Source organism: Halichoerus grypus, chromosome 7 (genome assembly GCF_964656455.1).
Source record: "Halichoerus grypus chromosome 7, mHalGry1.hap1.1, whole genome shotgun sequence".
In the NCBI taxonomy this organism is placed as follows: domain Eukaryota; kingdom Metazoa; phylum Chordata; class Mammalia; order Carnivora; family Phocidae; genus Halichoerus; species Halichoerus grypus.
In genome coordinates, this window is record NC_135718.1 from 101533885 (window position 1) to 101561730 (window position 27846).

Genomic DNA, 27846 nt, shown 5'->3' on the forward strand with positions numbered 1-27846 from the left:
AGCAGACATGAGAGGTAAAGCCCGAGTATTCCATCACTGTTTTTTCCACAGGTGAGACTCAGTGATTTTACAGAGAATTTCCTCCTTGATTCCATCAATGGGTTGTGCATTGGGCATAGCTTTTGGTGATAGAGTACTTTATCTTTCTCTTATTCGCCCCCCCCCACTACCGTGTACTCTGTTGGGAAGCTGGGACAGGTTAAATCAGGGTATCAGCCAGGTGTTACTTTAAGTGAGCTACGCTTTGAAGGGAAGGCAACAAGTAACAGATATTGAATAAGCCAAAGTGCTTAATTTTGTTTTCTATGAAATAGTTTATTTTACTGTTTATTATGGAGGGGCTACAAATACATAGCTGATAGGAACACAAGGTTCTAAACTTTGCAACACCGGTAAGAATGGTTATGAAGAATGGAGGAGCTAAAGAACAGGGCACACGACATTTACATTTGCTTATTTCCACCATACATCTTAAAACAGCAAAGGCACTTTTCAAAATGGTTAAATAGAAGAGCGTGGAATGTCAAATGACACATACCCAAAGCATAAGTCAAGTGATTGAATTTTCTTATACTTTGACTTTTAACATTTTACTAAAATCTCTGATACGCAATTGACTTTGTAGCCTTGCAAATCATTATTTAAGACTTCCTCAAATGAAAAGAACCTGATGGAATACTATAAAATCAGAATTTTTCTATATCCAATTATTGTTAAAAGAGCACTACTATCTCCTGGTAAAGTCCAAAGGCCATATTATGTGATCATGTCCTCTCTGTGGTGAGGACTATGGAAGTGGACTCTTGTCTTTGTGCTGGGCACACTGATCTAGAAACTGCCAGGTCCACAGCATTGTGCTGGGCGCCGTGGAGACACACAAATATGATATTACCTGTGCTTTCACAAGCTTACACTTACCCACTCTAATTGGGTCGGTCATGCTTTCAATTCCTACTGACCTGTTCCAAGCAGTTTCTTTCGTTCCCCCTGCCCCCCAAGCAGTTTCTTATAATAAAACACGAGCCAGATTCACAGTTTGTGTCCCCATCCCTTACTCTATTCGATTTTCAGAAAAAGTCAGAGGAAGACCAAATCAAACTTACAAAGACAGCCCGAGCCCCACATCCGTCTGACGTATGGTTCTGTTTGTCTATAACATGGAAAAAGCAGTGGATAGATTGAGAAGCAGGGCATCTTTCAGCTCCTTAGGACTCAGTGCCTGCACAAATATAAGCACTACAGTGCATTCTAAAACAAATGTATAAATGCTCTTGGACCGATTCATGCCCTTCCTCCACACTCACAGAAAAATAAAATTGACTTCAATCGCATTTCCATTGTGAAAACACAAAATTAGACTAATGAGAGAACAGTTAGCTATCCTTGACTTGGTAATACTCTGACTCAATACAATTAAGGACCTCTTCTAATGGTATCCCTTCTCAACATGAAAAAACAACTTCTTGCATGTTTTCTAGAAATCAGTATATAGACATACAGGTGTAGATAGAGTAAGTGTGGGTGACAACGCTGACGGCAGCATGTTGAAGACTGTACTGACAACGAGAAATTTCAATTTCTTTTTATTCTTGCTACACAGAATTGAACGATGTCAAATTTTGCTGTAGAAATGCTCAAGTCATCTTCTAGCGCAGAGCGATTGTATGGTAAGTGATCTGCAGGAGCACAAACACCATGTATTTCTCTATCTGACGTGTACTAATTATCCCTCCTCCATTTAGATAATGTTCCACTTTCAGTATTGAGCTTTCTTTGAATCAAGAAACCCCCAAGTTCATAAAATCGGAGTGCAGTTTTCAGTGAGCTTTGTCAGGATGGAGAAGCCAAAAGAACACTCAACTGGTGACGCTGGGTTATCGTCAGAAGGAGTCAGTCAGTGATATAATCACAAAATTGCTACAGGGCAACAGGCTTCAGTAATTAAACATCAATCGTAAGGGTATGTTTCAGGCATTATAAAAATAGTGACCTCATTTCACTGGGTACCAACTAGTATTTACAAAGCTACTTGAATTTTTCTGTTGATCTTCATTGCTGTTAAATAATGATAGTTTTGATAGTGGTAAAACTTCATTTTTCAAGTGTAGGATGATCTGAGCTGAATGAGAAAAAGAATGATTAAGGGAAGGAAGGAAGGAAGGTAGGCCTGACGTCAATTTGAACAACATATTTTTCTTTTGTTTTTGATTGTAAGGGCTCGTGTCTCTAAGATTACCATAGTAAAGTCATTAACATGCCAGCCATTTTAAGGGTCTCAGGATTAATGAAGACCAAGAAAGACAAAAGGATAAACTGTGAATCAAGCCACCACCAGAACAGACATGCCCGCCACCAGTATTTCTGACAGCCACATATATTTAAATACAAAGAGAATGACATATATAAGACACTGTCATATAAATACTTCATTTTTTATGGTTAAAATTAAAAAAAATAATTTTATAATTTTATTTTTTATATTTAAGAGTGGAATACTTTATTAAAAGAAACACTGGAAACGTGGATTCTTTTTGGGAAATAATCTTCATCTTCACTGCAATCATGGAGAAATCAGATTTCTCCCCCAACCAACAGAAAATTAACCACTGATGAATCTAGTGCCAATCCCAAATAAAAGACATACATATGTATGTTAGGACTGATTCTGCCCATCCCGTTAAAACATTTCCATTCCTGAACTGTATTAGCTACTCAGATTCTAAAAATGCTCATTTTCCTGGGCATCCTATTTTGTCAAAGGATTTAGTATTTATTATGTTATTTACATTAACTGACATTTACGAAGAGTAGAGAGACCAGTGACAATACCCCATAGTATGTAAGACCTTTATCTTTTTTGAAATGTTATCAGACTATAAAATTTAGCGTAACTTGCAGGTGTCTTGAGTTATCTCCTAATGTGCTTTCTCCCTTCATATTTCTTTCCATTTAAACAGAACATTTTTGCCTCTTAGTACCAATCCTGTAGAATTAAAAAAAAAAAAAAAAACAGATTCTATGTTTCATACATTCTGAATTAAAATGACCAAAGAAATAAAACCTATACAGGATCATTTTTCTTTCCTATCTAAATACTGGTTCTTCTATTAACCATATTTCAAATTTAGTTTTATATGTATATACAGTCAACATATCCATGTGCACAAGTTTCTGCAGAACCTCCCATTTTATTATAAAGCTTCCTCCTCGAACACATTTGAGGACTATGTCTTTTCACTTTGACTTGTTTAGACAACACAAGGAGGTTGGCACATTTTAACGTTAACAATACATTTTATTACTGTAAAAACAGACTTAGATTAATGGTGACTCTAGCTATTTGGTTACTGACTGATGCAGGACTATCTCCTGACTTTCTGTACTCATCCCTGTTGGCTAATTTGACACTTGATTATACAACATGCATCTCTCGGGGGATAATCAGGGAATGCAAAAGTAGCAAATGCTAAGCAGATGATTTTGCTACTTTGAGCACTTCTGGCAGAGGGACTAGTTGGAAGTTAAAGAGGGAAGCTATCAGTGAAAATAAGATCAGAGAATAAGTTACCTGTGGATTTCATTTACTCACATTAGGTCTGGCCCCTCCTTATTGGAGGCTAACTGGAAACAGAATGGACCATGCTGTTCATTTTCAAACACTCCAATGATGTTCTCCAATAATTTTATTATCTCCAGTTTTATGGTGCCATACTATGCCTTTTGTATTGTTTAAATTTTCCATTGACATAATCCATATGCCAAAAAATTACTACACATTCCCTTTTACAGTCAAAAATAGGTTTACTGGAATGTTTTAGTTATAGCTGAAGGCAGCAAAATTTATAACATTTAACTTCTGTATCACCCATAAACATGTGGAAATTGCTTGCAAAGCAATTGTAATGTGAGAAGAATCTTGCAAATATTGATGGAATGGCTATGCATGTTTTTAGCATAATGTTTTGGTACTCTACATAGGCTTCTGGACTCCCAGTTTGACCCCCATGTCGATGCAATAATGCAAGTCCTTATAATAACAGTATGAAATATTGTGATCACTATTTAATTACATGTACAAACAATGAACTGGCAAGTATCTAGTTTCAAATTAGATCCTTGGAATATGGCAAAATAGAGGCTGGTTATCTTTGCCTTAAACATAATTTTTAAAAACACATTTTGTTAGAAGGGAAGAAGATAACTGGACATTCTCCATGCTCCAATTTGAAGTGATACTTGCCTCTTAGTTTCTTGAAAAAGAAGTTTTGAAAGTTATATACATAAGTTTCATTTAAATTATGCAGCAATCTTTTATTATTGTTGTCCCAGATTTTGTGTAATGAAGATCTCTGTCACCAAATCAAGCACGGTATTTCAAGACTGTAAGAACTGCAAGAGAAAAATGAAAAATGGAACGTATCAAAATCAGATTCAGATGGTATGTTAAAAACAATATTCCTAAATGTAGCTGTCTACTTTTGGAAATAGGTAATGAGGAACGAACTTTTTATTTTATTTTTTTAAGATTTATTTATTTATTTATTTTAAGAGAGAGAACGTGTGCATGCGGGGTGGGCGGGCAGGGCAAGAGGGAGAGAGAACCTCATGCAGACTCCCCGCTGAGCACTGAGCACAGAGCCCAGTGCAGGGCTCAATCTCACAACTCTGAGATCATGACCTGAGCTGAAATCAAGAGTCAGATGCTTAACCAACTGAGCCACCCAGGAGTCCCAGGAAGGAACTTTTATCTGAGATGAAAGATAACAAATGGGAGTGGATAAGCAAAAACATCATAAAACAAACTAAATGTCTAATATTGGCATTTTTTCTTTAGAGATTTTATTTTTAAGTGATTTCCACACCCAACATGGGGCTTGAACTTGCAACCCTGAGACCAAGAGTCGCATGCTCTACTGACTGAGCCAGCCAGGTGCCACTGAATTAGCATTTTGATCAAATAGATTATGATATTACCATAGCATACAGCTGCTACAATATTTTTTTAAAATGTTGCACATATTTTCCCAGGTTATTAAACATATTTATTAGAAAGTATATATGTTAGTTTTTGAAAAACATGCTTAATATCTTAATAGGAAAAAACTTGAAGTATATATGATAGTTATATTAACAGTGGCTATCTCTGTATAGTAGGATTACAGCTGAATTTTATTTTCTTCTTTATGCTTTATTCCACATTTTCCAAATTATCCACCATAAATATATGGTTGAATCTTGGTATCTACAGTAGTTATGTTCTATAAAGTCACTACAAACACTGAATTAGTGAATAATAAACCCTTGTTCCTAGGGAAAATACAGGGCTAAATTCCTGCAAGCCTCTGGCTACATTTCTGTCAACGAATCAATATATAACCTTGTGTTTCTGTTCAAAGATAACCTTTTCATATATGCTGTAGATTCACGAACACTGAACTCCGGGCCAACAGCACTGTAATTTATGCCTAAATGAAGCTTATCTAACACAGGTGTTCTCCAGAAGGCCTGTCACTGCCTTCTTGAGCTTAGCAACGCTAGCCAGCACGTCAGCATGATGCGTGGGGGCCACTTTAAACAGTAAAATCACGAACAAAATGCACAAAAATGTGAGAAATGTGGCACTAAATAGACTTAGAAAGACACTTGTTTACTTTATGAGAGCTGAAGCTAGAAAGGCAGAGCATGGCCTCGTTAGACGTCAGCTGGGAACGTGCACATTGGGAGACTCAAGATTTTTCACCACTCCGGACACAGCTGCCAACGAGCGGTGAAGCACCTCCAGGACTGATTTCTGGTTTACACATCAGTGTTTTAGGTGAAGTCATAAACACAGAATCCACGAACAATGAGGATTAACACTATTTCTTTGTAACAACCTTTTTCTGAGGGTATCACCATGGAGTTTTTCAAATGGTTATTTTGAGACACTTTACAAATCTTCATAAAATCCCTATAAACACAGGTAAAGAGGCCTTGGAGAAGAGGAAGTAGTAAAAATGATCTGACTTTAGTAAGAACATTATGGAAAAAAAGAAAGGACAAGAGTTAAGCTTTAATGATTGAAATAAAGTTCAAATCCCAAACCAAAACAACAAAACAAAAAACCATCATCTGGAGAAAATTTATCTGGACTTGTCCTCCAAACACAGTATTATGAAATACAAGCTTCCATACCTGAAGTTAACAGAAGATGGGCCTGGAACAAATAGCTTAGCCCTGTATTTGCGGGTGGGGGTGGGGAGTAGGCAGGACTCTCTGAGAATCTGATAAAATATACAGACTCTCTCCCAATAAAAATGTGCATATGCATATTCACATACAATTTTTCATACAATTTAAGAACATTTTCAGAGATCCACAGACCCTAGTGGGTTAAGAGGTCCTGACCTGGGTCAGAAGTCATTACTCAAACCTGACATTACTCATACTAGGTCGACTGAAAATAAGTTAAAAGAGAAATTAGAATGAACTCTAAAACAAATGATAGCCCCCAAAATTACTAATCCAGTGAATACTTACTGATAATCACTAGCAAAAGGATAACAGCAACCAAAGCCATGATGGCTTTTATCTACAACACACAAAAGGCATAAGATAGGTATTAATGTTTGACTTGTTAATAAAGCCAAGATTATCTGTTGTGCTACTTATTACATCACACTAACTCATCAATGAATAGGCTCATCCCTTGAAAGCTTGTCCAATTTTTTATCATGTGAACTTGCTGGCTATTTGCATCTTTTTATAAATAATCAGAGTTCCCAAATTTAGGGGTTTTTGCCTGGATTTTATTGTTCAAGGCTGCACTGCACAGCAAACAGTAAGAATCAAAGCCCTCATTGGCCTGAACATTGTGTCTATGATTTCTCATGCTGATTTCTAATACGAGACCAAGAAAAGTATGACATTTTAGCAACTTTGTTCACAAGTGTCAGGATATGATGAATAACACAGGTATCTAACACAATTTATTCTCTCCACATAAGGCAGCGTTTTTTATAGCACTTACTCTCAAAGTATATGAGAATTCTGTTAGTTTTTGTTCCTTACTCTCTTCTTGGCATTTCTGTCTCCATTTTGAGGAATATAATTTAGATTCTTCGTGAATAACCTCATTTAATAAATAACTTGCATAAGACCACTCTTTGCCAATTTCACAGTTGAGAAGAGAAACCTTAAGATTAGTCAGTCCTTAGCTGCTTAGTATTTTCAGCTCACATCTCTCTCTATAAAATTGTCACATTCCTCATTTAATCCTAAAAGACATAAACTATAAATTGGTTTGATTTTCCTGATGAATTCAAATGCAAGCCTGTTTTCATCAAACATTTTCACAGATAATTGATTAAAGATGGTTCATTAATAAAAAAAAGATACCTATTTACTATAAACACTTGAGTATCAGAAATAGCAACCAGAAGTAGCTTTAATGTTTCTAAACTAAAGCTACTGGTAACATTTTTAGTGGCATTTATGACAAGAACAAAGTGACCAAGAGAATACAAGGAAGCTTTGCAATTTGGACACCAGGTGCCTATTAAAATTTTTAATTATGATAACAAAACAATGTTGAAATTCTCCCTCCTCACCTACTGGATAATTTTGTTCATTTACTTAAAGTCAGGTTTATTGAAATATATTTTAACTAGAATAAAATTCACCCTTTTAAAGTTCATCTTGGTGGGTTCTGACAAATGTATAGCTGTCAACCACCACCATCAGTCAAACATAAGGCATTTCCATCACTCCAAAAAGTTCCCTCATGCCCTATTATAGTCAGTATCCACCTCCCTACCCTTAGCCATTGGCAACCTCTGTTTTCTGTCCCTGTATCTCTTTCCTTAGCCTTTCCTAACTCATCACAGTCAAACCAGAAAGTGGCAGTGATATAGGGACTATTTAGAAATATAATTCAAATATAATTTAAAAATATAATTCAATTTTTCTCCTTAAAAACACAGTTAAAAAAAAATAAAGCATACTGTTCCTCTGATCTGAAATCCAGAAAAGGCAAAACAACAATCTTTAGAAATGGCTAAAAAAAGCTAGGCAAAATGCACATTATGGTCATCTTTTTGTGGCTACATGAATGGGTCATGTGTATGTATGGGGAAAGGAAGTGAGTGGCTCATAACCCTTTGTTCTTCCAAACCAGGCTATAGAGAATTTCTATAAAAACAGAAAACTTAAAGAAAATGGGAAATTTATTCTTTAAAGAATGAAAATTTAAGCAAAAATTAAAATTCTAGACAAGGGGAACAATGAAACATGTTTCTTTCCTCAGTTCTGTATCTGAAAGTAAGATGATTCAACAGGTCAACAGATAAAAACAAGTAAAACCACGGCAACTCTTGGAAGAAATCCTTAGCATAAGGCAATGTCAAGTTTAGAAAGTTATCACTAAACTTGAAAATGAGAGATTAAAAACAATAAGTTTATGTCTAAGATTTTCAACAAAGTCAAAAATGATACATGGAATTGGGAAGAAAAAGAAATTGCTTGTGTGACATGAAATTCACTATAAAATCTTAAACATTTTCTGTTTAATGCTTAGTAGCCATATTTAAGAGGCAAATTCATTTTTATAAAATGTTTTGCAAAAATATATTAGTGTATATTTTGATTCTCATGTTTTTCCTTGTTAAACATTTCTCTGGAATAATAAAGGATAGTGAGGTTTTTTTTAAGTCTCATTTTTCATAATGGATTCTGACATATAAACTGCTTTTATTTTTTCCCTTCCAACAGAAAATTGTATTTTTCTCTAGCTTCCACTCCATCTTTTTAATATCTCTATGTAATGTTATAAGATGCTCCAAAAAGGTACTAATAATAAATTACATGAAAAATTTATATTTCTTACAAGGTAGTAAGTGTACAAGTAGCTAAATTACTAATAAAATGTGGGATACTTTCTATGAAGAAATCCATGAAAACATCCTTTTAGGAATTGCTTGATTCCTTTAGTTATTCCTGTCCCCAAAGCTATTAATTAATTCAACAAATATTTGCTGAGTCCCAGCATGTCCCAAGTTCAGAAGCTATAATAAACAAGGCAGTGGTAGTCCCTGTCCTCATAGGGCTTCGGATCTAGAAGCCCTTTATTCTTTGAAGACCACCTGAGATGCTGGGCAACTTATCCAGTGTCTTCTGACTGACTTACTTTGCATCCACGCCACCACATTTGCCTTCGAAGTTGTTTGGATCTGTTGCTAAAAGCAGTTGCATTATCCGATAAGCTTTCTATATCACATAGAGGATGGAGAGAAGGATTAAACGACATAACAGGATTCTTTTATCTAGTCACACAAAGACAAGAAAATATTAATTTCTACTTCTGCAAATGTATTCCCTTTTAAGCATGAAAACAACATCCTCCCTTTCCTCCACCCACAAACTCTGGCAATCTGTATGGGGGGGGCAAAAAATGGCTGTAGGTCATTATTCCCAGGGCCTCAATGCTTTCATGTAAATTTATGAATCCTGGTAAGAAAATACTCTTTAAAAATTCAAATACTTGACACACCTATGGAAAAAAAATTTACACGTGGAAAATGTAGATTCTTAGAAGATACAAAAAGTGACTGATTTTGAAGTAAAACAATGAATTTTATTTATTTATTTATTTTTGCTGGGACAATATCAGTTTTATTGAGGATGCAGAACAGCAGGAACTCTCATACATAGCTAGTTAAGGATATAAATAGCCAGATTTAATCACTTTGAAGAATAATTTGACAGTATCTAGTAAAGCTAAAAATATCTGTCCCCTACTAAATAGCAATTTATTCCTAGTTACATACCCTAGAAAAAACTTTCACACATGCGCACAAGGAGACACGTACAAGCATGCCCACTATAAACCTGTTTAATAGTGAAAAAAATCTGAAACAACTCAAACATTAACAGGACAATGGATAAATAAACCGTGAAACAGTCTGAAATAAAACAATGAATTTTAAAAGTGGTTAAGTTCTGTGGTTCGATAAGTCTTTCAAGGATGAGTGAGGTATTTAGCCGTTCATCACTGCAACAGTATTTGAGAAGCTAACATGTGCCAGCAACTGTTACAAGTACAGAGACTAACATCTGTCAATAAAGAAACGTTACTGTTATCAGAGAAAGCCTAAGATAAAAATACCAGATGAAGTCTGACATAAGTGTTGTAAGTGATTAGACTTTTCCTTCTTGAGATCATGAGAAAAGAAATACAGTGCACATGAACATAATAAGGCAAAAACAATTTTACTCTAACTGTTCAACAATAAATTTAAAATTTTTCCATTTTCAACCCAATAATTAATGCAATTAGATGATTCAAATAAAGGGAGCTAAAGTTAAAATACTAAAATCACAAACTTAAGGACCAAATATCATTTTCCTAAGCTAAGATTCCTAAACTCTGGCTAGAGAAATGGGAGGAGAAATAAACTATCAAAACACAAATAGTAAAAAAAAAAAAGAAAAAAAAAAAAAAAACCCACAAATAGTATCGAGAAATATATGAAGTATCTGTACCTGATTTGTCCTGTAGTTCATCTAGTCTCTCCCCTCTTTCAATTACCTTTGTAATATTTTCTTGCATGACATCAATAACTTCATCCACCTGATTCTGAACACTAGTTTAAAAGAAAGATTTAAAAATTATTTTTTCTTTTGAACATTTTATAATTTTTGAAACTTTCATTAGAAAACTTCCATGATAGAAAATAGCAAGTTTTCAGACAAGTATTCAACTATAAAATGTTTAAGTTAAGGCTGTGTAGCACAGTCCTTCCATTTGTGGGCTTGAGTACTCAGGAAATTAAAGATACTATAAGTAAAAGTCATATTTAACTTAAAGATAGTTTATTTAGCCCTGTTCCTGCAAATCTCTGTCAGAATGTTCAGTAACTGCAGATTTTAGTCAAATAGCTTGACTCTAAATAATCAGTTTCATTTTCTTTTCCACAGGCTACTGAGGCATGCCATAGACACAGCTATAACCTACTTTTGTTGTAGTTTATACACTAAGGCTAACAAAGGAGTTTGCCTGGGTGTGTGATTAGCTTATGAAAATACTCAGTTTCCAAAATGGAAATGTACGCTGATGCTCCGTGGGTGTTAACTGTTCACTGCTCATCAGTTTTCTCTTAAACAAACAGGTTTAAGACATGGGCACAGCTGGGAAGGTTCTGAAGCACCCAAGAGGGAGCAGAAAGGAAACATTTTTCGCTGTTTTTCAAAATGAAAATATAATTTCCTCCTTTATGTTAGGTGATGAGGGCCTGTTTTAATCAAATTTCAGACTGTTTAAAAGAAAGACTTGATCTTCATTGATTGGTTCATTCATCTAATTAGTTCTTAGCTGCCTACTCTCACTCAGGAGTTACCCTGAGTACACAAACACAGAAATGTTTAATAATTTAAAGTGTTTAGTTTTCCTCTGTTCTGTTAGACAAAAATTACGTTAAATTACTCCATAAAATGGTCATTCCAGTGAAATATTTAAAAGGAGAAATAAAGTGAACTCATGGTTCTTACAACTCAAAAAATGTTTAAAATGCACCGGATTACTAGCAAGTAATTCTTTATTCTTTAAAGAATATATTTTTTTGCCTCTAAGTAGAGGCAAGAAAAGGGTAGAAGCAGGAAAAGGGTAGAGAGATTTGTAATTTGAGCAACTGAGTGTCAGGAGATAATGCTATTAACTAAAATAGAAAATTAAGAACTCAAAGGAAAAACAAGTTTGTAAAGGAGGGTGTGGAGATTTGTATCATTTCCGGTTGAAGGAGAGTCATATGGTAGAAGAAAGGACACAAGAGAGCACATATCCAGGAAAAGATAAAGATATACAGAAAGGAAAAGCTATATTTCAATGTTGATTTAAATCATCCTTAGGGCCTGACAGCACCTGTATTCCTGAAATGTCTCTATTCCAATTATCAACAGGGAAACCGCATGGTATAGTAGTGTCCGTTGCAAGCCTCCTTGAGCCTCCTATTTTCTCACCTTTAAAATGAAAATATTCATCTCTCACTTGTGAGAATTAGATGTTAACAGTGTTTTTTTAAACACTTAGCACAATGCTTAACACTTAGCATGTGCTTAATGTCAGTGCCCTTCTTTTAAGAAAAAAAAAAAATCCTGCTCTGCAACAAATACTCTAAAAAAATATTTATTTTCATAGTTAACACCCCCATCTTGTGGCTTTTTAAGGTAGTGTTGACAAAAGAAGGTTTAAAGTTATGCTGTATTTTTGCAACTACATATATATATATATATATATATATATATATATATATATATATATATCTTGCATCATGGAACATTCCTTGGGGTCCTTTTTATAAAGTTAAACTGATTGGACCAAGACTATAGTTAGGAAATTGCCTACCCCTAACAGAGAATGCCTGTAATTCACTAGAGTTGCATTTATAAAGCTGTTATTTAACTTAAAAGCAAAGAAAACATTCTAAAGAGAATCATACATTTTACATAGGCATGTGAATATTTTAAATCTTTCACCAAAAAAAATCTTCCATAAAAAGTGATGTTGAGTATTTTTTGTGGGAATAATCTGGTGTCAACATGCCAGTCAAATTCAAACAAAGCAACAATGTTGCTGATCCATGAGGTTAAGAAATACCCTGTATTAAAATGTTACAAACTAAGTAGTGATAGCACAACTTAAAGAAACTCACCAGTGCCAGCAATTCTGGTTACTCAACTAATGCGAGGTATTTGTCCATGGGCAAGTTGTGTGGTAGGTTGTGCTCCACCATCTTGGGCCATTTTGGGCACACACACTGAGTCATGCTCTGGTTAAATACGCATTTATGAGTTTGTGCCCACAAGGTTGAATATGTATGTTTTGATGACTGATCACCTTCTAAGTCTGGCAAGCCTTTAGCTCTAGAGTAAGAACCATTATACTTACTCAATAATCCCTTACTGTTCTAAAATTCTGTGATTACCAAAGATATTGTACTAATTAAATATGTACATAAACATATTCATGTGTGCATGTGCTTGGCACTTGCTAACATAGATACTTTGTTTGCAATGCCCATTCTGTACAACCAGCAGTGGCTTGGGTTCATCTGGAAAATCATATTCAAAAGACTCAATAAGCCATACTCAGTACTAGGCTCACTCTGCAGAAGGATATCAGGCAGGAAACAAAGCATACTGACAGGACAAAAAACAAGCGTGTCATCAGTGGAGTCCTCTTTACCAGGTGGTTTAGGTATAAGAACTATGTGGGTGGACACAGAAGTCACTCTGGCTCAGTGTAGAGAAACAGCTCTGCCATGGTATCCTGATGACCCTGCATGCTTTTTAATCCTCCCAGAACAAAAGATGAATGGCTTGTGAGGCCATCTCCCACTCATCTCCCTGAAGACTGTCACAAGACAATTTCTTACAACTTCCCAGGTTCTGATGATGTTTGGAGGCTTTCTGCAGGCCATATCTGCAGACTATAAAACCACCGAGCTACAGTGCAGAACTGGCTCCTTTTTAACAGAGTATCCTACAACTCCTATTATAGCCGTGCAGCCCCTTTTGTTTTGGAGCCATCATTTTTGGTGTGTAGAAGAACCCAGAGAGTTTGGCTACTCTTCCTTTTATGGTCTATGTACATAATGAACTGCCTGAATCTAAGTAGCTCCTTGTATCTTTACTGGCCATATCAGAGCCTTGGAGCAACAGGGACTCTCTTCTGCTGGGCTTGAAGGAGCAGGTACCATGAGTTCTACATGTGCAAGGAAAATAATTCTGGCAACAACTACCTGAGCTTCGTCAGGAGCTTCAAGTGAGATCCCAGCCCAGACAACACCTTGATTTCTGGCTTGTGAGACCCCGTGCGGAGGGCCCACCTAAGCAGTGACCAAACTCCTGGACCCATGGAAAATGTGAGATGATAATGTATATGAGATGATAATGACTATCCCTCCTTAGATCCTGAATCCAGGTCATTTAGTTATCGTCCACAGTTAGTCTTCAAAACTCGGTCAGTTTCCAGGGCTATTTCACTGCTCCTCCCATTCCTTCTCCCTTCTTGTCAGACTCAGATCCTTCTAACATTAGATACATTTACTACAGCATTACCCATCAACCTACCACCACCAACATATACAGAAAAAGCTTTAAACTGAAAATTACTTAGCTATAAATCTTAGATCAATATAGGAATTAGGATAAGTTACAGATATGAAAAAATTCTGGAGGAATATAAAAAAATTGTACTTCAAAAAACTAAATCTATTATATTACTCCTATTAATTCTGAAAATGGGAATCAAGCAATAGATTTAAAACCAAAATGGACTTTGAGATTATGCTAAATAAATGGATTTGACATAAAGTAATCAAGTTAAGAGAAACCAACACAGGAATTGGATTTCCTTAGCCATTATTCAGATGTAGCTTTGTGAAAATAAAAAGAATTATTCGGTTTTTTACAATCCAGTAGTTATAGTTAGTCTACATCAAGGCTCAGCAAATTTTTTCTGTAAAGGGCCAGAGAGATAATAGATATTTCAGATTTTTGGGCCGTAAGGTCTCTGTCACTACTCAAATCTGCCATTGTAGTCTGAAAGCAGCCATAGATAAGAAAACAAATAGGCATGGCTGTGTTCCAATAAAACTTTATTCAGAAAAATAGGCAGCAACCAGATTTGGCTCATAGGCTGCAGACTGCCAACCCTGGGTCCACACAGAAATATGATAATCACTTAAGCAAATGAGTATCTCAGGAACTTACTGCTTAATTTTATCATTTCTAGGTCCAAATCTTGGTCCAGATGGTCCCCTTCTGAAAACAAAATACCAAGTACATATTCATAATGAGAGCATTAAAAAAAAAATAGAAAAGACACACAATCAAGTGCAACTCTAAACATGGATTAGTCATTTATTATAAAAAAACACATTTTACTGGTATTGCTGGAACCGAATGATATTTAATCACATCTGTACTTTACTGGTACTTGGTGCTGGCCACAACTAACCTAATTCTTCTGAATGTTAAAATTTTCAGAGAAAATAGGGTTTATATAACCCTTTGTTTATACACAGGTTGTTCTAATCACTAACCTCTGAAACACCATAACAACTCAAGTGCCAGTGACTAGGAAGAGCTTTATGAGAAATTATAGAACACTAAAAGTAAATTCACCTTCGAATTAGGTTTCACAAAATGCTGATTATCAGGAATGGATATAGAGAAAAATCCATTCAAAACACTAGTATTTTTTTCGTTACTCATCTTAAACTTATCAACAAAGCTAAAGGGAAATCCAAGAGTCTACGAAAATACCAACATTTCTCAAATTATTTATTAGTTAAGTGTTATATCATTTCAACCATTTTAATATTCTGGAAATAAAAACTTTTGGATGTTTTGAGTAATTATCATTCCTCTGAGATAGAGAATAAGGCATAGACCACAAAAATTTTAAAAAGTAGGATTGGGTGCCTGGCTCAGTCAGTAGGGCATGCCACTCCTGATCTCAGGGTGGTGAGTTTGAGCCCCATGTTGGGTGTAGAGCTTACTTTAAAAAAAAAAAAAAAAAAAAAATTAGGGGTGCCTGGGTGGCTCAGTAGTTAAGCGTCTGCCTTCGGCTCAGGTCATGATCCCAAGTCCTGGGATCAAGCCCCGCATCGGGCTCCCTGCTCCGCGGGAAGCCTGCTTCTCCGTCTCCCACTCCCCCTGCTTGTGTTCCCTCTCTCGCTGTGTCTCTCTCTGTCAAATAAATAAAAATCTTTAAAAAATAAAAAACAAAAAATTTTTAAAAATTAGAAAAGAAAAAAATAGGATCTGTACCAATTAAACACTAACTCCCCCATTCCTCCTCATCCTAGCCTCTGGCAACCTCCATTCTACTTTTGTGTCTCCATGAATTCATCTACTCTAGGTACTTCATATAAGTGGAATCATGTAAAATTTATCCTTTTGTGATCAGCTTCTTCCATCTAGCATAACGTCTTTGAGGTTCATCCACGTTGTAACATGTGTGAGAATTTCCTTCTTTTTTGAGACCGAGTAATAAAGGCCGAATAATATTCAACTGTATCCATATACCCTTTGTTTATCCATTCACCTGCTTATAGACATTTAGGTTGCTCCATCTTTTGATTATTGTGAATAATGCTGCTATAAACTCGGGTGTTGATTAATTTTTTAAAAAATGTATTTGTTTTGTCTCCCTTTCAACACCCAGACAGAACCGCAGTGTGTGGAAGCTGCATTTTGAGCAAGTGTGCACGCTGGCTGTCAGGCCTTCAGAAAGATGTACGTTATTTGCGAGCGGACTTCCAGTGGTACACTGCTGGTCTGAAGACTGAGTGTTTCTCACAAGGGTATCCAGCTTTCAATGAGGGAATCACTTATTTAAGCTTCTGGCCTCCTGTTCAACCCTAAGTTCCTTTCTGACAGGCAGCTATTGCTCCAGTTCTAAGGCTTTTCACCATAATTGGCACCGTGGCAATGAGCTTTGTGACTCTTCGGAAATCTTGTCACATGTAGGAAATTATCTTTCCACTTCATCTGACCTTGGCCAAAGTGATACTATTTCCTGTTAATGGATCTGCTTCCTATCTGGCAGGCTCTTTTTTGTTCACTGCTTCACAGCTGTCAATTACTTTTAATAACATGTTTTATTTGGGGGAGCAAAAGCCTCTACAAAAACTCTGCAACATTATAACAAAGAGGGAGGCAAATGTTTCTCCTCAGGCACACCCCTCTACATGAATCTCCAGAGGAAACTCCTGCAATAATATACGCCTGCCTTCCTGACTTTGCAAATACAAATCCAGGCCTGTACGAACACAGCCCTTTCTAATCATAACTGTGAAGGATTGATCAGATCAATTAACTGACAAAGTATCATGGCAATTCAATGGGAAAAGGATAATCTTTTCATTAGATGGTGGGGGAACAACTAGATAGCCATATGCCAAAAAGAAAAAAAAATCCATTCTTCACCCTTACCTCAACCATATATAAAAATTTACTTGAAGTAGATTATAGACCTAAATGTAAAAGCCAAAACTATAAAACTCCTAGAAGAAAATATAGGAGAAGATCTTACTGAACTTGGGGTTGGCATATATTTCTTAAATAAGCAAAAACAAAGAAAATTTGTAATAAATTGATTTCATCAAAATCAACAGTTTGATCTTCAAAAGATACTGTTATGAAAATGAAAAATTAAGATACAGACTGAAAATAAATATCTGTAAAACATATCTGACAAAGAACTTGTATCTTGAATACATAAACAACTGAATAAGAAGACACATTTAGAATTGGGCAAAAGATTTTAACATATACTTTATCAGAAGCTACGAGGCCGGCATATACACACAAAAAATGATGTCTAACGTGATTTGTCATTAGGGAAATGCAAATTAAAACTATAGTGAGATACCACAACATACCTGTAAGAATGGCTAAAATTGAAACACTGACCATATATAGTATTGATGAGGATTTAGAGCAACTAGAACTCTTATACAATGCTGGTGGGAATATAAAATGGTACACCACTTTGGAAAACAGCCGTAAAAATATACTAGCCACTCAACTAACTCCTAAGTATTTTCCCAAGAGAACTGAAAGCATAAGTCTACACAAAAATTTGTACATAAATGCTTATAGTAGCTTTATTCATGATAGCAAAAACTATAAACACCCCAAATATCTATCAATAAGTGAATGGATGAATGAATTGTAGTACATTCATATAATGGAATACTTCTCAGAAATAAAAAGGAACTACTGGTACATGTGATAGTGTAGGTGAATCTCAAAATTATTATGCAAAGTAAATGAAGCCAGAAAAAAAAAAGGCATACTGTATGATACATTTAAAAAATTCTAGAAAAATCAAACTATAGTGATAGAAAGCAGATCAGTGGTTGCCTGGGGATTTGGGGAGTGACAGATTCCCAAGGGGTATGAGGAAACTTTTGAAGTGATGGTTATGCTCATTACTTGATTTTGGTGATGATTTCACAGGTGTATAGTACATGTATCAAAACTCATATGCTTTATATGCATTTTATTAGATGTTAATTATATCTATTCTATAAGCATTTTATTAGATGTTAATTACATCTACAACACCAATAAAGCTGTTAAACAAAAAAAACTTACAGAAAAAAGTCTTCTTCTTCGTCTGAATCATCTTCCAAAAGATTTCTCTGTCAAAAAAAAAAAAAAGACTTGAGTTTTCAGATTCAGAAGGCTTACAAACTGTCAGGGAGGAGTAATGAAGGGAGTTCTATCCTGGTGAAATTTCTTTACTCCAAGGTTCCAGACAGAGGGAAGAGTGATTACCTGTGCTTCACGTAAGCTAAAAGAGCCACATATGCCAACCCTCCAAAGAAAATGCTTATAATAGCAGGATGCTATGACTGACTACAAGGTAGAAAGGTCGCTGAAGCCAGGGTGGGAATAAGGAGCTGTAGGCAATCAGGAAGAAGTTAAGTCCCTTCTCCTTGCTCTTGCTTTCCAATCTCTCTCTACAGGCAGAACCTAATAGGGAGCCAGGTAGCAAAGGAGAAATGTAGTTGCAGAGCCAAGTCCAGCATCAGAGAGGAGCACGGAAGACAGGTTCGGAGCTGGGACACAAGGGTTTAATAATTGGCACAGTCCACCTACCACCTCCACAGTTCATAAATAACCCTCTACACATATTAGAACTTCCAAACAAAAACTTTATACTTCTATTTTATAAGATGGAACTATTTTCCTTAATATGAAGATGATCGCACCCTCTTGCAACAACCAGACCTTTTCAGCATACAAGAACTTAGTATATAACTTGTAGGCAGAATAATAACTCCCCAAAATATCCCCATCCCAATTCTTGAAACCTGTGAAAATGTCTCCTTGCATGCTTAAAGGGAGTCTGCAGATGTGTTTAAGTTAAAAATTGTGAGATGGTAAGATCAATAGGGATTATTCATGTGGGCCCAACATAATCAGAAGAGTTCTCAAAAGAGGAAGGCAGAAGTGCCAGAGTGAGAGCGCGGGAAAGAGAGAGAAAGGAGAGAGAAAAGGCAAGGAGGGAAAGAGTAGGGAAGGGAGGAGCTAGAAAATCTTACACTGCTGGCTTTAAAGACAATGGAAGGAGCGGGAGCCAAAGACCACAGGCAGCCTCTAGAAGCCGGGAAAGGCAAGGAAACTAAATTCTCCCCTAGAGCCTCCAGAAGGAACACATCCTGCCAGAGCCTTGATTTTAGCCCAGGAAGACCCACTTTGGACTTCTGGTCACCAGAACCAGAAGATGGTAAATCTATGTTGTTTTGAGTTTGCGGTAATTTGTTACAACAGCAATAGGAAACAAATACACCACCTATGTGCCTTTTCTGAGAAAATTACTCAAGGAATTTCACCAGCCAAAAAAACCCAATTATTATCAGAAGAAACATTCTAAGACAGAGATTGATACAATCATTGACTCTAATAAAATGTGTGGTCAATAATAATAAATGATAATGTGATTGTGAACTATATCTTATAGCTATTGAAAAAGAAAAGGTACAAGGCCAACGTCTGGCTTAAGAAATTAAACGTAATACTAACGTTGAAGACTCCGATGGACCTTTCCCTAATCTTCACCTCCTCTTCTACCCAAGAGGCAATCACTACCCGGAAAGTGTTGGTTATCATTCCCTTTAATGTTACACATTTACTTTTATTTAATGTTGTTATTCATTTATATTTTGTATAAAAGCAACAATAAATATCCAGTGTTGGGGCACCTGGGTGGCTCAGTCGTTAAGCACCTGCCTTCAGCGCAGGTCAGGAACCCAGGGTCCTGCGATCGAGCCCCACATCGGGCTCCCTGCTCAGTGGGAAGCCTGCTTCTCCCTCTCCCACTCCCCCTGCTGTGTTCCCTCTCTCACTGTCTCTCTCTGTGAAATAAATAAATAAAATCTTTAAAAAAACCAAAAAAATAAAAAAATATCCAGTGTTAGGGTTTTTGTTTTTGTTTTTTTTTAAAGGTATAAGGAAAAACTTTAAAAGGGCCCCAAATTGTTCTAATACAACCTAGAAGCGGGAGTGGAAGGGTGAAGTGCAGAAGTAAGAGTGAGAGGCGCACCTCACCGGGGACAGGAGTGGCGGAGGCGGGAAGCTGGCTAGAATGAGAAAGTAAAACAACAGAGGGGGCATTGTTTTGGGTATGTTGACAGAGAACGCAGATTTAAACATAACTTTTTTTTGTTTGTTTTTTAAGATTTTATTTATTTTAGAGAGAGAGTGAGCATGAGCTGGGGGAGGGGCAGAGGGAGAAGAAGGCTCCCCGATGAGCAGGGAGCCCAATGTGTGGCTGGATCCAGGACCCTGGAATCTGACTTGAGCTGAAGGCAGAGGCTTAACCGACTGAGCCATCCAGGCATCCCTAAACATAACTGTTAAAATATGAAGTTAATAAAAAAAAAAAGGGGAGAGGGAGAAAGGAAGGACATTTTTTAACTAGTGATACTGGGGTTGGGGAGAAGATGAGGAAAAACAATCAATCTGCCAAAGCAGTCAGGGCAAGAGGGAAAACATATGAAATCTAATAAGCTATATCTATGTATAATATATAACATTATCACAGAGTGAGAAAATGAAAACAGGATATATTTAATATTCATTTAATAAACATGTTTGCACATCTTCTATGTGCTAGGCACCGTTCTAGGCAAGCACCAGCTTTGAACAAGACAGACAAGGTCTGAACTCTCACAGAAAAATATCTGATGGTGACAAATGCTATGCCGAGAACTGAAACACTGACAGGATAGGAAGTGACAGGGTGACTAAATGAGATTAGGTTGTCATGAAAAATCACTCTCAAGAAGTGAAATTTAAGCTGAGATCCAAATGATAACAAAGGGCCAACCAAAGATCAGGGGGAAGGGCATTTACGGCCAGCAGAGGGACTGGCTAAGACAGAAAGAGCCCAAATATATTAGTTATCATAACAAATGTGAATGGTTTGAATGCTCCTATTAAAAGTAAAAATTACACATGATTAGAGTCCAACAATTCCAGCCAAATCTGTTTACAAAAAATTCACCTAAAATGAATGTCAAACAAAGGATGAAAAAAAAGAGGTGGAAAAAAACACATCAGCAAATTCTAATGAAAAGAATGTTAGGGTTAGCAATATTAATACAAAGATGAATTTTAGGACAAAAGCATTAAACAACCAAATTAATGAGGAGAAATTGGTGATGAGGAGAAACTGGCTGGCAGGAGAAATGTGGAGAAAGTGGAATCCACATACCCTGCTGGTGGGAATGTAAAAATTGTGCAACCACTTTGGAAAACAATTTGGCAATTCTTCCAAAGGTTGAACATAATAACTAAGCTGGCAATTCCAGTCCTAAGTATTCACACAAGAGAAATGAAAACATGTTCACGTAAAAATCTGTATGTGAATATTCATAGCACTGCTATTCTTTTTTTTTTTAAAGATTTGAAAGAGAGAGTGTGAGTGTGGGGGGGGGGCAGGTAGAGGGAGAGGAAGAGAGAGAATCTCAGGCAGGCTCCATGCTCAGAGCGGAGCCCAATGTGGGGCTCGATCTCACGACCCTGATATCATGACCTGAGCTGAAATCAAGAGTCGGACAGTTCAACTGACTGAGCCACCCAGGCACCCCAGCATGGCTAATTTTTTTTTTTTTTAAGGATTTTATTTATTTGAGAGAGAGAGAGAGAGAGTGTGTGCATAAACGTGGGGAGGGGGGAGGGGCAGAGTGAGCGGGAGAAAGAGTCTTAAGCGGACTCCATGCATGCTGAGTGTGGAGCTCAAAAGGAGGGCTTGATCTCATGATCCTGAAATCATGTCCTGAGCCATAACCAAGACTTAGTCACTTAACTGACTCCACCACCCAGGAGCCCCAACAACACTACTATTCTTAATAGTCAAATAGCCAAAAAGCCAACAGCCAGAAGTGGTATGCAAAAAGTCATTAATATTCCAAAAAACCCCAAATGTCCATCAAGTGATGAATGGGTAAATGTGATATATCCATATACTGGGATATTATTCAGCAATAAAAAGGAATGAAGTACTGATACATGTTACAACATGCATGAGCTTCAAAAACATTAGGATCTAAATCCAAAAAGCCAATTACAGAGATAACATATTGTATGATTCCATTTATATAAAATGTCCAGAGTAGACAAATCTATAGATTGGTGGTTGTCTAGGGTTGAGGGGATGAGAAGAATGGGGGATGAATGCTAAAAGGTACAGGGTTTCTTTTTGGAATGATGATAATGTCCTAAAACTGACTGTGGTAATAGTTGCACAATTCTGTGAATAAACTAAAAACCATTTGAATTGTACACTTTAAAAGAGTGAATTGTATGGCATGTGAATTATATCTCAATAAAGCTGTTACTAAGAAAAATGGAATAGGAAAGTAGAATAAAACTTAAAAAAAATTTTAAAAGTAATTTATAGATATTAGAATCAATCAGTTATCAAATTTCACCATCTGATAAACATTCAAAAGGACGTCTCTAAGCAGCCAATTTTGTTCAATTTTGGTTCAATATCCTATTTTTACAATAAATTGTGGTAGTAATCAACCAACAATGTAAAGAGAAAGAGCCACAGTTACACTCTCAGCAGCGGAACTGATTAAGACTATATTTTATAATTTTAAGTATATACATAAAGCTTATTTTAAAAAGCTTCCTAGCAATTAGTCTATTGGTGGATTCTACCCCCTTCAAGTAAAAAACAAACTAGAGAGAGTTAGAATAAGGAAAAGACAAATGTTTCCTGTATTGTACTAAAAGATACTTTTAAATTATAAGCTGTTGGAAAGAATGAATGAGTTCAGAACCTGTACAAAAAAGGAATGTGTAAAATGAAGTCAAGTAGATTATAAGCTCTATACAGGCAGAGATTGTTTTTAGCACAATAGCAGGTGGTCAATAAATGCATCAGTACTGAAAAACAAACTGAGGGTTCTAGAGGGGAGGGGGGTGGGAGGATGGGTTAGCCTGGTGATGGGTATTGAGGAGGGCATGTTCTGCATGGAGCACTGGGTGTTATGCACAAACAATGAATCATGGAACACTATATCTAAAACTAATGATGTAATGTATGGGGATTAACATAACAATAAAAAATTTAAAAAAAAAATAAATGCATCAGTAAATAAAGGAATAATAATGAGATAGGAAGTGAGAGAGGGTTTCAGGTTGCTGGATAAAGAAGAAAAACACTAATTCCTTTCCTCAATAAATATTTCTTGAGTACTTACTCTAAAAGTAATCTATTTACAACATTCCTATCAAATGTTGTCTTCCAAAATTCTGCATAACTTCTAGATTTATACATAACTGCATAGAATGTTCTGGAATAGGGACACCTGGGTGTCTCAGTCAGTTAAGTGTCTGCCTTCAGCTCAGGTCATGATCCCAGGGTCCTGGGATCAAGCCCCACTTCGGGCTCCCTGTTCAGTGTGGAGCCTGCTTCTCCATCGGCCTCTCCCCTAACTTGTGCTCTCTCTCTCTAAAATAAATAAATAAAATCTTAAAAAAAAAAAAAGAATGTTCTGGGATAAATTAGAAATTGAATGTTATATAAAAACTACTCTGGACTCCGAGACAATTATAGAACTAACATTCTTTATCTGCAATTCCAAAAATCTAAAAAGTTCTGAAAACCAAGAGGTTTTGTAAGTTTGGAGCCAAAACTTATTTGGAGGAAAACCTGACCTGAATTGATGTTAGCTAATTTATTTATACACTTTACTTATATACTAAGAGTAATCAGATATTTCTTTTCTTTTCATTTTAGCGAGGGAGAGTGAAAGAGAGACTCTTAAGCAGGTTCCACACCCAGTAGCAGAGCCCAACTTGGGGCTCTATCTCACAACCCTGAGATCATGACCTCACCCGAAATCAAGAGTCGGACACTTAACCGACTGAGCCACCCAGGCCCCTCATAATCAGACATTTCTGAGAAATACTAATATACTTGGAGGTGCTGCTCCAGAGGCCAAAAAGCCTATTATATAATATGCACTTAACTACCTTTTTAAAATCTGAAAAACTCTGAATTCCAACCATATTTGGTTCCAGAATTCCAAATAAGATGCTGTGTATTTGTATAAAATTCACTTTGAAAGACTAGAAAAAACTGTGAGTATAATTTGATCAATAGTGGAAGTAGAATTCAACTGAGTCACCCATCTGAGTAATATATACTTTAAAATATTTACTATGAAGAAAAAACAGAATTAGAATATAGCCATAAACTTTAGATTTTTCTAAAACAAATTATTTACAAAAGGAATGAACACATATTTTGAATCTGTTTGAAAAATTAAGATTCTAAACTCACCCTTTCACTTTTCACAGAACCAGTGACATCATCATCATTTAGGTGGCGCTTGAACTTGGGAGGCATACTTTTTACTCAAGAAGTACTCTTCTCTTTCCCAGCAGAGTAAGTATTCACCACCTTGAAGAGAAAATAAATTTCATCAGATTTGAGACTTTGGGGTAGAAGCTAAATTACTTCAATAGTGTTCAAGGCCTTGTATGAAGGAGCTTCCTTCATTTCTCGGACTTTACTGCCTTCCCTCTTGCTTCATTCTGGGTGATCCTGTCCTCCATGCCAGGCCTCAATACATAAAAAATAGTTAAAACTATGAGAAAATGGATGTAACTTGGGGTGCCTGGGTGGCTCCATCATTAAGCGCCTGCCTTCAGCTCAGGTCATGATCCCAGAATCCTGGGATCGAGCCCTCCATCGGGCTCCCTGCTCTGCAGGAAGCCTGCTTCTCCCTCTCCCACTCCCCCTGCTTGTGTTCCCTCTCTCGCTGTGTCTCTCTCTGTCAAATAAATAAATAAAATCTTTAAAAAAGAAAAAAAAAGAAAATGGATGTAACTTTTAAAAGAGAACATGTGGGGGAAATTAGTGGAAGTTTTTATAAAATTCAAGAGCAGATTGCTTAGGAGGGGGAAATTAGGAGAAAATGAGACATTAAATGCTTTAAGATTTTAACCTGGAATCAGAAGACAGTAGAACACTCCCAGTTTTCGCATTTTTAGTTAGTTGATTAAACAATGATTCAGTTTCTTCATCTATAAAATAGTGATTTCTAGGTTTCTGCATGGAGTTGTGATGATCAAATCAGGTAATACATGCAAAAATATTCTGTAAGTTATAACATCCTATTCCAAAGCACAGCACCAGGCTCCAAGAAAAGGGACAAGTTTAGTAAGTAGTGGGTTAAACAGAGCCAGGTTTTTGGTTTTGTTTTTATTTTATTGCCACAGGAAAGTCTCATAGCTTTTTATATGCTAACATGCATTGTGATTTTCCAGGAAAATGCTTGAGTATGCAGTTTATTCAAATTTTCTTGAGAAAAAGCTGACATGCAAATTTGAGTTTTCAGTATCTTAGATTAGAAGATAGATGAAAAATGAGAATAGCTAAGGTACTGAATCTTTTACTATGTGGTAGGCACTGTGCTCAGTGATTTACATGCATTTTCTTTTAGTCTTTATGACACTCCTTTAAAGTAGGCTCTAAGAAGCTACGAACTAAGGCTTAGTAAAGATAAGTAACTAATAGTCACTCTACTGATTAAAATAGCAGAAACACAGGCTCAAGTTAATCAATGGCTATCCATGATCAGTTTTAATATTAAATTAACAGAACCTATTCTGTTCTAGAAAGACCATTTCTCTGTAACAACCCAACAGCCCTCTTCCCCTTTTCACAAAAAGAAACAACTCTAAGATCTTTAAGTATAATTAGACATCAGTTTGCTGGCTAATATTATATACAAGCCCACAGTCCAGTTTCATAAACCAAATAAAAGTAATATTTTAAGGCCTCCTATCAAAACAAATTGATAGTTTTCTTTGATAAGAAATGCTTCCAAACCAGAAACTTAACCACTTGTAACAAAAACCAAATTCTTGCTACCTAAGTAACAGCTCTAGAGTTCTTTATTCCATGATATTTCTGTCACGTACATCTGGCCCATTTTATTCCTCATACTTTGATTTCAGAATAATTCATTCACGCAGAAATGTTATAGCATGCAGAAAAAAAAACAGATCACAAAGGAAGCAACTGAAAAATCTGGGCTTTTCAATTATACCCGCACGTTATTATTTATATTTTAAACCCAACAAAGGGGCTGCTTTAATACCCTACGGCAAAAAACAGGCAGACTTACATCTTTATGACATACACAGTCAAGCTACAAGTTTAATGATGAGCAAACCCCATCATCAGGTCCTATAATCCAAGGATCAGCCTCTTGAAGGCAAGAAACCAGTGTATGACAAACAGAAAAGACATCAGCAAAGCATCAAGCAAGATTAACTGTGCTTGATGAACCACAGAGCAACTGATGATTTGTGCCAAACAACTAGTAAAAAAAAAAAAAAAAAAGAATGCTCAGAAATGAGGCATATATTTCTACCTAAAATTTCTCCTGCAAAAAATACACATGAATTCGGGGATTTGTGTGTGGGTACATATGTAAATAAGAGAGATTTCATGATGTATTTCAACACTGAGAGTTGAACAGCAATATATAATTCATTTAAAAAAGTCACATCGCCATATGCTTATCTCATCATCATATGTTTACAATCTCGTGTATATTTTTTGAAGAGGCAGTTTAAGTTCTCTATTCAAAGTCTATACATGTAATACACTTCTAATCTGTTGTTTAATAGTGTTGGCTTCTTTTTTGCTTTACACAGAAAACTAACCCTCCCATGTATTTCGTTTCACAAGAAGCTTGAATCTGGACAGAGGTTTCCCTTTTCCCGGCCTCCATTCCCTTTCTGACTCTTCTTCCTCATCTCCATCACCAGTCTTGGTTGGTGCAGTTTCACGGAAATACGTGACTTGGATGGGCACAGCCTGGAGATGTTATTCATAAAAACTGTCAAACTATAATGATTCACCTCACCTTCCGGGCATTATAAACGCGCAGGGTTGGCGTTCTTTCTCCCGTGACTTTAAACTCGCCCCCCCACATCTGTCGCACCAGGCCACGTCCCCCGACATCTGCTCCTAACTCTGGTCCTTTCTACACCAAGATACCCACTCACATTCCAGGCTACCTCCCACTCTTCCCAAACCCGCCCCACGCCCTCCACTGTTCTCTTCCCGTCTCCCGCGAGCACCCTTCAATTGCCTTTCTTCTCCCCCTCAACCGCCCCCCATCCGCACACCCGTCCTGGTCGTCCTCCACGACTCCCGGCCGGCATCCAGGCTCTCCCCAGTCTGGGGTCCCTCCCCGACTCCCCCCCACCCAGGCCGGTCCCGCAGCCCAAGGCGGACGTTGGGAGGCGGCGGAACAGGGGCGTCGTCTCCGTTTCCTTCCTCCTCACATCAGCCCCTCCCGTCGGGACGGCCGGCGCCAGTACCTGAGTCTCCGGGGGAGCTCCGGGCCGCTCTCCGGGGCGGGCAGCGCTGGGAGGGCGGGGGAAGGAGTGGGAAGCGCAGGAAGAAAGCGGGGAGGGGGAGACAGTGGGCGCGGACCCGGCGTCGGCCGCTCCGCCGCAGCAGCGCCCCCGCTCATCGAGCCGATCGGTGCTCCGCGGCCTGGCGCCAGGCGGGGGGGGGGCGGGCCCAGGCCGCGGAGATGGTCGAGGGAGTCGAGTGGAGCTAGTGGAGCGTGGAGGGCGGGAGTGGTGGGTGTCCAGAGGAGGTGGAGGAAGCTCTGAGAAGTCACTCAGAGTGGCGTTCCGGGTACAAGCTCCGGGTTGGGGTTGAGGGAGGCGTTTAGAAGGTGATGCTCTGTGCGCAGCCCATGCCCCTGGGCTAAAGAAGCCGAGTAAAAAACAAGGAGGATGGTTCGC

At 37.2% G+C, this 27846-nt stretch overlaps 1 protein-coding gene across 5 annotated transcripts; it reads right to left on the bottom strand.

The window, feature by feature from the left end:
* Nucleotides 1-294: 294 nt before the first annotated feature.
* On the bottom strand, nucleotides 295-27594 carry VAMP4 (vesicle associated membrane protein 4). Of its 5 annotated transcripts, none has more exons than XR_013449823.1 (9): nucleotides 27412-27594; nucleotides 24353-24472; nucleotides 18142-18188; nucleotides 14746-14796; nucleotides 10519-10619; nucleotides 9164-9243; nucleotides 6520-6571; nucleotides 4241-4389; nucleotides 295-2119 (listed from the first exon to the last, which is right to left on the bottom strand). XR_013449823.1 is itself a non-coding variant. In XM_036080553.2 (8 exons), the coding sequence occupies exons 2-8, from the start codon at nucleotides 24416-24418 to the stop codon at nucleotides 4361-4363; spliced, it is 426 nt and encodes a 141-aa protein (XP_035936446.2). In that variant the 5' UTR covers nucleotides 24419-24472; nucleotides 27412-27594; the 3' UTR covers nucleotides 295-4360. The 5 variants fall into 5 exon arrangements, 3 of the variants coding, with proteins under 3 accessions (XP_035936446.2, XP_077934088.1, XP_077934089.1); XR_013449822.1 differs by having other exon boundaries at nucleotides 295-2983; XM_036080553.2 differs by having other exon boundaries at nucleotides 295-4389.
* Nucleotides 27595-27846: the final 252 nt, after the last annotated feature.

Coding starts and splice junctions, on each gene's coding strand:
- VAMP4 (XM_036080553.2), bottom strand. CDS start 24,418: ATGCCTCCCAAGTTCAAGCGCCACCTAAATGATGATGATGTCACTGGT. Junction 9,244..10,518: donor TGAACTACAGGACAAATCAG/GTACAGATACTT, acceptor TATGTGATATAG/AAAGCTTATCGGATAATGCA. Junction 6,572..9,163: donor TGTGGTGGCGTGGATGCAAA/GTAAGTCAGTCA, acceptor TGTGTGTTGTAG/ATAAAAGCCATCATGGCTTT.